The following is a 12,084-nucleotide window of genomic DNA, read 5'->3' on the forward strand; positions in this document are numbered from 1 at the left end:
GCACAGAGCCAGCAGGAATACAGCAACATATGTTTATCACAACAAGTTTCATCCCAAGAGATCTAGAAACAGTTGAAAAATTATCACATCAGTATATAAATGCCTGAAGCCATCTGAACTCCCACCACTAACTGGGGGCACCAGCTCCCCAGCTCCAGGGAGCATTTTGGAGAGAGTAAACTAATACTCAAGTGCATAAAGTCATGCAGATGCCAGAGCCCTTGCCCCTCTTGGTGCTGTTCAGGAACATTTGTGAGAAGTTAGCGTGCTCAATGGGTCATCACCATCCCTGTAGGTGTTCAATTCTATGGTGGATGGGACTTTGGCCAATCTGATCTGGTGGGTGGCGTCCTTGGATGTGGCAGGGGAGGTTGATTTAGATGATCTTTAAGGTCCCTTCCAACCTGAGCCATTCTATGATTCTATGATGATTCTACAATTGATCATCAGGGTCTGATGGCAGTCCTCAGATGTCTTCCCTCTTTACAAAGCCAGGCTCAGCTCTCCCAGCCCAGGTGGTCTGATGCAGCCAGACATTGGGCTGTCCCTGCAGAAACTGAGGGTGCTTGGTCCTTACACCTGTGTCACTTGTGGGACTTCATCTCTTGTGGTGGTATAACTTCTGACTAAATACAACACCTTTAAATGGATGTTATATGCATCCTTCTACTTTAACAGCATCAGTATTTTGCATAACCCTGCTATTGAATGGATTGTGTTGTAAGTTCAAATATATATGTATATATTTTTCTTGTTGTTATAGCCAATATAAAAGTAAATGAAAAATAACAACCATTGCAGTGAAAAGTGCGCTTCATAAAACAAATGTTTAAAAAACCACTTGCTCCAGCTGTGGCTTTTATGTACAAGGAAGGATCTCTCAGTCAATTGTATGTGCTTACATAAGATGTCTTTCACAACATTTACATTTAAACCAGTCATCATCTCATATGCAGATCATTTATTCATCCTATAAATCACTGTTGTAGCTAAAAATGAAGATGGGGCTCTCCCTTTACCAAGCAGTAGGCTTTTAAATAGCCTAATATGTTTGCAGCTGTTTTGGAGTTGTGGATTCTCTGTTTGAGGGAAATATGGGGGGGGGGGGGGGGGCCCCCTCTTTTTTCTTTCTCTTTGCTTTCTCTTTGCTTTCTCTATTTTCTCATCCCTGGTGGCCTTTTTTACATTTTCTGACTTAGATATTTGAGCTATAAAAAAGGTATTGTGATAGCCTATAGAGCTTTTTTATTTTTTTTATTATTATTTTTTGAATAAATCAAATATATATAATAATAAGGAACAAAGAAATAAGTCCTTTCACTCACTCCCAAATTAATCATCAAAGAGGACCCATACTGAAGCAATGAGTAAGGGACTCAGCTGCTCCCTAGAAATAACCAGAGAGGGGGAAAAATTTCAGGGAAGATAGATCCCTAAGATCATGGGGAGCAGAAAGACTATGCCAGACTGCAAGAAGGCAAACTCTGAAAAAACAATTTGGAGGCAATTCACAACTGGCACCAGAGCTGGGGGCCTCAGAAGTCTCTCTCACACAGATAAACATGTGAGGAAGAGGCATCTGTTGCATTTCAGCTGCCAAGGTCACACCAGCAGAAATAGACAGAGGGGAAGGGAAAAGCCAGAGGTATGGTCCATTTTCCTTGCAGCAACAACACGGTGCCAAACGACTACGGCACTGCTAATCATGTGCCTTTGGAGCTGTAATGAGGTATTAAAATACATGTGCTGGCTCAAAAAATAACCCTACTGTGGATCAAAAGTAATGTTTTGGAGAAGTTTAGTCCATTTAAGCAGGGAAGTTTGACTATCAGTACACATTTGATTTTTAGGGTAAGCAAACCAGAGAGGATACATAAACCCAGGCTAGGTTGGATTTGATGATCTTGGAGGTTTTTTCTAACCAAAAAGATTCTATGGCTCTATAATTCTATAACCCAGAAGTGAGTAGGGTTGAGGTACCTATCATGTTCCCCAGAGTCATGCTCCAATTTAAGCAGGAAAGTGCTATGCAAAATAAATCCAAGTTGCACACAAGCAAGCAGACTTCTTCACGGCTTGTATCCAAGTGTTGTCTCATTTGTTTACCTTGAACTGTGGGATCCTGCAACTTGGAGCAGCAAAGAGAAACAGAAAAGATCAGAAAAATATTTCAAGTAAACCTATTATAATCACTGTAAACCGCATTCCCATGCTCAAGTTAAAAATAAATGCACCTTAGAGAAGTTTCTGTGATGCACAAATAGTAGTAACACCATGGTACTGTTACATAGACCCAGGAATTGTTCTTGCTGTGCCTGTTGTCTCTCTGTCTCCACTGCATGTAGAGGAAGATTGGCTCAGGTAACAAGAGTTTTCAAGCTCTTAGAAACATTTTTATGTGTACCCCTTTAAGGAACTGATATTCACTGAAGTACATAATTAATAGCATTGACTAAATAAACTGGTTTTGATCTGTTAAATAAAAACACCACACTAAATTACTTTCTTAATGATCTTGGTCATGGGTAATAGAAATATGATGTATTTTTATCTGTAACTACATTCATAATTATTATTGCTGCTAGCATGTTCAGAGAATATTTGAAATCCTGAAAATCATCCAAGTGGATCCCCAAGCCACAGAGATCCTCAATGGAGTCTCTGAAAATTCACCTGGGCACAGAGGTGACAGCCCCTATGAGGATGGAGCCTCATGGCTATCCCTTGGCAGATCCAACATGCTGGAGACACTAGGGAAGGTGTGGCACTAGCAGGGATGGTGCAAGATAAAACTAATCAATATATATACTCTTAAGCCAAAACTTTTTTCCCCCTTCTATAAAAAATATTTTTGGGGTATATTTCTTCACAAGAGATAGGTTTTTGCTGAAAGATGGGGATTGCTTTGGAACAAGATTAAATATTTGTATAGTCTTCTACTAGAAACAAGGTTGAGAAGCAGCTCTGGGAATGGTGTGTATACAAGAGATGCTCTGCCTTTGGAGAAGTGGCTGATCACAGTGTTTCCAGTTCCCAATCCCAGCTGGGGCCACTGCTGTGCAATAATGTGATATTACTGTTGTCACATTTCTGGAGAGGGGCAGGGCACAAACTGTACTTTCAAAACTACAAAATTAAATTCTCCCTCTTCAAAGCTAATTCAGACAAGCACAGAGCAGAGACCTGCAGAGCAAACAGCCAGTACGCCTTACTACTTCAGTTGCCTATCAAAGTGTAAACTCCTGCACAGGGAGTTTTTCACCATGAAACTCTCATGGTTTTACTGTGATCTGTGATAGGATCTGTAGTGGTGGAACAAAGATCCCTCTGACCACAGAGGCCAGAATGAAGAGGGGCTATGCCACTGATTTCTTGTGGATGAGACATTGGCACTGGGGCTGCAGAGAGTGAATTGGTTACCAGCATGGCTTGGCACATCTGTAGTACCATAATGATGCTATGGACAGCCTGTTTTGTACAGCCCCTTCCCTCTAATTCCCCTCTCTTTGAAATCCTCTAGGAAAGCTGAAATGGTGGGGGAATAAGGAAGATGCAAAAGTGTTAAATCAGACTTGGAGATTAACTGGATTTCCCTTTCCAAGCTCCTAGAAGAGCAGGGGTCAGGTGGACCTTCCTCTCCAGATAGTTACTGCAGGAGCCGGTGGGAGCTTGTGTCCCCAACCTGCTGTCACCCCCCTAGGAAAGCAACACAGATACCTACTGAGCACCACTCACCTTGTGCTCTTTGGATGTATTTTGACCCAAGATTCAGTAGTCACCTTTTAAATGCTAAAATCCATGGCTAAAACACTTTCACAAACTCCTGTCATAGTGGGTGTCTGTGCTGGCAGTCTGTCTCTCTTACTGAGTTGCCTTACTAACATCTCCTACCTTCATAACACTGTATCCTAAAAACTGTAATTTTAGCACTTTTCCTTTGTAATCTACTTATGAGTAGGTTTTTATATTGCCATGGATTGCCAGAGTATGTGTGTTCCTAGGCCATGTGTCCTCCCAGAAATCAAAGTAAACCAGGCAAACCAATGGGACCTGGTACATCTCCGTGTGAAGCTCAGAGAGACTGTACAAAACCAGACCGTGTGCTGTGTTCTGCTGCAGGTAGCACATTGCAGCACCTCAGGCACTGATGGTTTAGCTCCACTAAGATTTTCAGATATGTAGCTCTCCATGGGACATGATTTTCATCTGGAGAGGGGGGGGAAACATTAGCAGGCTGTACAAAAGTTTAGCTAATCAAGTAGGACTAATTTCTACTCATTCTGTTCACTGGCTTCAAATTCTTTGATGTGTTGATGAAGGGGGGGTAACTAGTCAGAACACCAGGTTTCAAAAGAGCAGAAGTGCTCTGCATCCAATAACTCTCTACCTGCAGCAGCTGCAGGCTTATTCCTGTCCTTGACTAGTCCCTTCTACAGATGTGTGCAGCTGGGGAGCTCCTTGCAGCACAGGCTGCTGTTGGATCTGGCCTCTGTAACATGCAGCGGATGGCAGAGCTCTTCACTGACTCCTGAAAGCTTCCATAAAGGGACTGCTCCACCTCCATGGGCAGCAGAGACCTACATCTACATGGGGGGGCAGGATTAAAGATAGCATCAGTAAGCTGATCCACAAATTTTGAGGAGCAATAACAAACTTCTTCATTGTATTGTGTGGTCATACACAGTTGTTATTGTGTTTTAGCTACAAATACTGCATAGGCATTCATGGCATTGACTTTTAAGGTTTCAGTTCACCTTGCCTTACAGAACCACTGCAGCATTATTTCCCATTTGCACCATACAAGGTTTGCAACAGTTTTTGAGCATGGGCGAGTGTGGTGGTGGAGGTGAAGATGCTCTCCAAGAACTTCTGGAAGCATTTTGAGACTAATCCCAGAGCACAGTTCTGTTCCTGCCAGTCTCAGGGGAATGAGGCATTTCCCTTCTAGCAGGAAAGATGCTCTGACATGCATGACTAACTTGGGACAGGGTAATTACAAGTTGTCTGCCTTACTGCAGTGCTGAGCGATTTTGTTAAAACAAGCACTCTGGTTGAAGACGAGTTGAGAAGCTGGGGACAGGTCCTGTCACCTGTCACTGGATCCTCTCCGAGTGGGATGGAAATGTCTGTCCTGCTGCCATGCTGAAGGAGCCAAATGATGTTGAGTGGGGATGTCATTTGGGTGACTGTAGCTGGCACCTTGGTTAACTGAGAGCTGCCTATGCTCACAGTGATGCTCCTGAGCTGTCCCAATAGTGGCACACTATGGGCAATGCAGATTCATGGAGGCTGGTCATGGGTGGCAGGGTGTGAGAAGAACTTCCTGCAGCACACTAAATGGAACTGTGTAAATCCTGCCTGTGCAGCTGCTGAGGTTGGCAGATCCTGATTCTTGTCCTGTGATGGGGAAGGATTAATCTTGCATATGTGATGATGCAGCCAAGCAGTAAAGTTGGTTGGCACCCTGGCACAACACAGAGGTCAGAATGGATGACCTTGGCCCTGCTAATGTGTGAGTGGATTATTCTGTGCCTGTACATAATGAGCATTGTCTCAGGAGGCATTTGGTAACCTCTGGACCCTTCTGATCAAGGAAGGTTAGTGGCAGAAAGCTGGAGAACATGGCTGTCCCCTTCCTCCACATCCAGCAGCAGCTCAGGCCATCTGAGGGGATGAAACCCTACGCATAGGCAGAGGGGACAGATAGGTACCACCAGACAGAGAGACCAAGGAATTTCAGTAACACTGGGATAACGGTGCCAAAACACCGGGATGTGCTAGGGGAACACTCAGAGTTATGATGCACCTATGTAATGAGGCTAAGCTATATGAGTTTGCATAGCTAACATAACTAATTAGCACAAGTCACTTCCTATGTGTCCAACAATAAGCTTATTCGAAAAAAAACTACAATGTAAGAAAGAGTGGACATTTCCAAACCTAATGAAAACTACGTGTCTCAAATTGCTAACTGCAAAAGAATACACATTGGAAGGGTATGCAAGGGTTAATAGAGAGGAACAAATATATTTATTTCCAATAAAAGTGCCATTAAGTTCAGCGACTGCCAGGACTGAGGGGTCAGGGATACAGTGAATGGTCTACGCAGTGAGAGGACCCTTTTTGCAGAAATTTCCAGGACACACTGTAAGGAAGTGTAAAACCAAAACACAGTTTTGTTTAGTTTGAATTCCTCTTGGGAAGAAAAATAGCAAAAGGATAGAGTAAAGCAAGACTTCATTACTACCTACAACAGGTGGGGAAATAGACCGAGCCAATTGGAAAATTCAAACCGATCCACTTGTATAAGCCCTTGAAAGTAATTCTGTTCTGATGGCTGGGGAAAAATGTCTGAGTGAGAATAACCTCACTATAAACATCTAGAAAATATTGTGACTTAAACTATTGGGACTAAAGAGATGAAATTGCAGTGTAAGCTGGGACTGTGTCATAGAATAACCAGCAAGAGGTTGACACAGGCTATTAGATTTAAATGTAAATTATTGCTTCTTGTTAAGAGAGGTGCTATTCACTTCTTTAATGAGCTGTTCTTAGATTCTGGAGGCTGGGACCAGGCGAGGTTGTCCAGTTTCCTACCAGCACAATTACACATTGTAGATTTTTTATGTCGTAGTTTCCATGAACTGATGTGCTCTGTAATGGTGGAAATGCAGAAATACCTTCTGGTGGTGAGGGGCTAACCTCCAGGAAAGCTTGGCATGCTGTTGGCGTTACCCTGAACTGAGTATTAAACTCACCCCAGAGGGAAGGAGTGATTGCCTCCAGCAGAGCCATGTTGCTGGTGAATGCAACCTCGTATCCTAAACCCAGGATGTGAAACTGAGGAGCAAATGGGGCACAATCACTTCCTTGCCAGATAAATATCCTGATATTCCCTTTCCTTAGCTAGTGGTCTGCTGGTTCAGCAGAGGTCTCAGCTCCACTACAGGGTATTTAGCTTCACACAATGCTAATTCACGGAGCCAGGCTCTGGGCTGGATGCAGCCCAGCACAGTGGGTGTGCTGGGCAGGAGACGAGGAGGTGGAAAACAGCAACATATCAATTTTTGTGATCACCTGAAGTGAAGGTATGCAAACCCAAATTGCGCTAGACCTGAGCTCATTTAGAGTAGCTTTTGTGTTTTGTCCAAGGGCATGGGGTCCCACAGGGGCTAGCAGTACTTTATTTATGCCTCAGGCTCAACACACCCCACTTCTTCCTACCCCGTGCTGACAGCCAGGTGGGCGTGTGGACTAGGAAGGCTTGTTTATAGGCGAGATCTCTGCTGTGGCATGGAGCCTGCAGGGAGAGGGCTCGGGCAGTGCGAAGTGGGGCAGGCAGGGCATCTCCTGTGTCACCGTGTGAGACCGGCAGGGGCAGGAGGAAAAAATACAGGGGACTTAAAAAGTGACCCCATCACAATAGGGAAGTGGAGAGAGCCAGGGGGGCTTGTTTTACCCTAATAAACATGCCAGCCTCCCTGGGGTGCATTTGCGCTCTCAGCACCCCAACAGTGGGAACCTGCACCCACAGTGCATCCTCCAAACCTGCCCCGTGGCACCGCTTTCCTTCTGCCAGAAACATTAAATCCTCAGTGATGGGAGGCTAGGGGAGAGCATCCTCCTCCTCCACCACCATCACCAGCATGACATCTACCACCACCACAATTATTACCATCACCATCATCTTCACCACCACGACCATCACCATCACTACCTCCACCATCACCATCATCACTATCACCACCACCACCACCCCCCCCCTCCACTACCGCAGCCCTGGGACTCTCAGCGTGGCCACGGTGGGGTTCCAGCAGCCGAGGGCTGAGCGGAGGGCGAGGGGGCGGCTGGGGCATGCGCAGCGCGGGGGCTGCCGCCGCGGAGGTGGGGAGCGAGGACCACGGCGCTGCCTCCCAGCTCCCGGCTGCCAGTTGCTGGTTGCCAAGCAGTTATCATTGTTTCTGTGACGATTGCAGAGGCTGTTGCTAATTGAAGAAGCCCCCACAGCATCCTTTTCTCTCTCAGCTCCTGCTTCTGCTTTTATTTTAGAGGCTCAAGGGGGAAGCCAGCTAGACTAGTGATTTTTTTTTTTTTTTTTCCTTTTTGACGTGGCGTTTTTATTTATTTCTTTTCGTGGGGGTGGGAAATTTCTCAGCTGGTGATTAAGTGATGGACTAGTTACTCATCCCTTTAGTCTTTGTGTGTGTGTGCGTGCGTGTATGTCTGAACACACACAGACGAGCTTACACACACACACAGTAAAATCCTGTTTGCCACTGCAGTGGGCACAAATAGGTGAGCATGACTACAGCCAAGGAACAAAATGCATCAGGGAAACAAGCCCAACAACAAGAACAGGTAATCCTTATTTTCCTCGATTTAAAGAAGATATAGATTTGCATTGTATAGCTGTGTCTCTTGTATGATTTATGATTTTTTTTGTGTGTGTGTATCTTTTTGGTGTGTATCCCTAAAATTTCCAACTGAGTCACCAGTCAGTGGCAGGAGGAAAGTACTGTGTAGCTGGGCTCAAGGTCTGCTCTCTCGGTGTGCTTGGAAGCTGGTGGGGGGAGGCTGAAACTGTGCTATTTTTAACAGACTGCACCTCTCCCTCCAGGCTCAGGGGTTTGCTCTGTAACTTGTTCCCTATGTGCATGTGTGGGGCAGTGTGCTGGGACAGAGGCCCCCTCTCGCTGCAGGCGGGCAGCAAGGCTCGGTGACGGCCACCCTGCAGATGGACATAAAATTGCAAAAGTGGGTTTCGGCTTCTTACTCTGTCTGGCACTTTCAGGGTTGTTTTTTTTTTTATTTTTATTTTTGGCTGATATTTCCTTGGAGGGACACCTCAGGGTACAGATTGTGCTCAGCTGCACAGGTGCCATCAGTGTCACGGGGAGCAAAAGCTGCCATAAGGAGGGATTTGGGGGAAATCGCACTGCTTACACCTCATCCGAATTTGATTCATTTTTCTGTCTCTTGGTAAGCACTTTATGTGCTTCTGTAGAGGTAGAAAGTTAAAGACTTCATTTTCTCTGCCATGCCTGTTGGTTTTTAAGAAAGCATTCTTATTTGGCTGCACTTACCCGGACAGGATGAGGTAGAAACTTTCCCTTTAAAAAATAAATAAATAAATAAATAATCAGCGGGTGGCTGAAAAAAAAAAAAAAGAAAAAAAAAAAGAAAAAAAAAAAAAAAAAAGAGGGGAAGGAGGGGGGGACATCCACATCCTCAGCTGTAAACGACAGGCACTACTAAAGGTGGTGACACAGGGGGCAGACTGGTGGCGATCCCCGAGTCCCAGCACGGGCGCAGCGGCTGCAGCCGCCCGGCCCCGGGCGCATCCCGGCCGCTCCAGTTCCTTCCCTTCATATCCTCCTTAAACGCTGCAAGTTCTCCGCTTTAATACTCCGTCAGGACAGCACGGGAGGATAATTTAAACAGAGCTCTCAGGGCACAAATTAATCCTTAAAATAGTTCTCCCCGGCTCGATAGGCTGAGAACCTCGCACGGGTTTTTTTTGTGTGTTTGTTTTGTGAGTTGGTGCTTTTTTAGGGAAATAAGGAAGGGAGAAGCATAGGGAGACGCTGGGCAACCTCACACCACAGAAAGCACCATAAATTCTGCATTTCCAGGGTAATATTTTACTAGTGGCCAAACCAGGCTGATGGGACCTGTTAAAACAGAAGAAAACAACTTTGACACTGAGGATAAAGAAACCATGCCTCGATCTAATCTTACGTCTGTTGTGCTTCCCTGTTTCTCTCTCCATTGCTTTTGGGATACGTATTTCTGTCACTGCTTGCTGCAGCCTAGCATCACTGGGCTGTGTTTCTGGGAGGCAGGGGTGCACGCTGGCAATTGCTGAACACAGAGTGCTGCAGGGCTGCCCCTCTCCTTCTTAGAGCTGTGTGAAAGTGTCGGGTGGGTAACTTGAGGAGCACAAGTCGGTTGCCCTTTATAAGGGAGCACTGCTTTTATTTCAAGTGGTTTCACCTGCCAAATACCATTTAGCTATTGACTTGCCATGTCTTTGCTACTTCTTTCATTCTCAGTGAAGTGCAAAATGTCCAGAATAGGTCTTCAGTATTATGCAGAAACTTGATTGAATATATTCTATAACTGATTGAATTGCAATGATATACATATAGTATGCTTAAATATTCTGAAGGTACACACTCTTTCAGCTCTGCCCCAGTGTGAGCATGAAATACAAATATCAGGCATATATAAATATCAATGATATTGATGAATATTAATGTTCAAGTCTGCAGGCAACTTTATTCACTCCCATATTTTTTGTTGTTGTTTTCAGAATTTGATATTAGTCAAATGACATTACAGTGGGGATTTGAAGCTAGCCTGTGTCCATTGATTACAGTGCACTTTTATTTTTTAACACCAGACACAGATCTAAACCTTCATTTTATTTAAAATAGTTCAAACAAACAAACAAAAAGACTCTATTCAAATTCTATTTCCAGCTGAAAATCGGCTTATGTATTTCAAGAATTGGTGAGGTTCTTTTCTTGCATAGAAATAATCAAGAAACTGAAAATTGTAGCTGGGATAAAATTGAAAGTAAAGTGCTGGTCTGTGGAGGACTGAATCTTCTTCTAAAGCAGCTGCTGCTGTCGTAAAGAGGTTGTGACTCCCTTTTCTGTATTCATCGCTGTGACATCCCCGGGATCCAGAGGCAGGCGAGTGACACAGTTGGCTGCGTCCTACCCTGCTAAACCAAACAGAAACTGGGCATGAAAAGATATTTCAGGAACAGGGTGGGGAAAGTTTAAAAACACCTGCAGAAGCTTTGCAGGCATAAGTTAAAAATCTAATTTAGACCCACATGTTTATGTAGAAATTAAGGCAAGTTCTGCCTTGAGATTTGCAAAAATTGTAATAATTAGCAAATGATTAAGATACAGAGTTAAACAATGTACTATCTAACCTGCTTGAAGCCATGCAATAAACATCCCTTTCTTCCTTTGTTAATTAAAAATGTTTCTATAGTTGCCCACCTGCAAACTGGTTAAACTATTCAGAATTTTAATCCTTTATCTCCTTGCTGATCTATTTCATGGGGCTGAACTTTAAGTCTTTTGGGCATCATGAACAGAAAACATCCTGTAAGTGGTGTGTAACCATGTCTCCTACAGTCAAGTTGTGATTGCTTGATGAAGATGTAAGTCAGAAGTAGTTGTTTCTGTATGCTTTGATGGTTTTGGCACAAATATGTTTTTTCTTGTTGTTGTTCAAATGGTTGTAGGTAGATACAGTGTATTTTGCAATGATTGCAGTCAGATTTCTGCTATATCTAGTGCTCAAAAGTCCATAGAAAACTGTGCAGATACTAATAGACTTGGGATCAGGCAGGAGTAGTGAATCTAGGTCTCTTTCCTGGAGATTGTTAGCTGGATATGAATATTCTATTAAAACCACTTTTCCATTAAAAAGAAAAAGAAAAAAAAAAAAAAGAGAGAGAAAAAGAGAGAGAGAGGAAAAGAGAGAGAAGAAAATAGCAACAGCAGGTCAATTAAAGGGTAAATATGCTGTGGTAATTTATGCCTGCTGAATCTGTTTGTGTTTTAACATGAGTCTGAAAATTTGTTAGGGTCTAATATATTTCATATCTGAGTTTAGCCTAATTCTTGTTACTTTTAATGACCTTTGGGAATGCAAGTATCTCTACAGTCATACATAAAAATAAGGAGGCTGGTGGTTTGTTGTTCTTTTTATGAAAGAGGCAAAATGAGGTAAAAGGCATAATGGTACTATGAGACTTTTAAGTATTTTGAAAAATGAGTCAGCATACCAAAGATAATAGAATCAGAGATTATCAAAGAACAACTTTTATAAAATGTATTCAAAGGCGTGATTGGTTAATTTCATACTTGAACATTTGGAATAAATTATTGTTCTTATTTTTTTTCCTGTATAGAGAAGAACTGTCATAGACTTGCAGGGATTGAAATCCTGCTCCAAAGTGCACACGTCTTAGACGAGGTGGTTAATGATTGCTTGCATGCAGTTCCATGTACAAGGCCAAAAATTAAGTGGTGAAGCAAAATAACTCGAGGGCTGCCTCTT

General features: G+C 43.5%; 1 protein-coding gene across 6 annotated transcripts in view; it reads left to right on the forward strand.

Annotated features, from left to right (window-relative positions):
• Positions 1 to 12,084, forward strand: part of DPP6 (dipeptidyl peptidase like 6) — a 551,821-nt gene that overhangs the window by 292,791 nt on the left and 246,946 nt on the right. Inside the window, exon 1 of one of the 6 annotated variants that reach the window (XM_035317873.1) lies at positions 7,912 to 8,358. The exons of the other annotated variants lie outside the window; for them this stretch is intronic. Within the exon in view, the coding sequence (XP_035173764.1) occupies positions 8,302 to 8,358 (57 nt within the window). The 5' untranslated portion in view covers positions 7,912 to 8,301. Of the gene's footprint in view, positions 1 to 7,911; positions 8,359 to 12,084 lie in introns of those variants that run through there. 6 annotated transcript variants of the gene reach the window in all.

Source organism: Oxyura jamaicensis, chromosome 2, assembly GCF_011077185.1.
Source record: "Oxyura jamaicensis isolate SHBP4307 breed ruddy duck chromosome 2, BPBGC_Ojam_1.0, whole genome shotgun sequence".
Lineage (NCBI taxonomy): Eukaryota > Metazoa > Chordata > Aves > Anseriformes > Anatidae > Oxyura > Oxyura jamaicensis.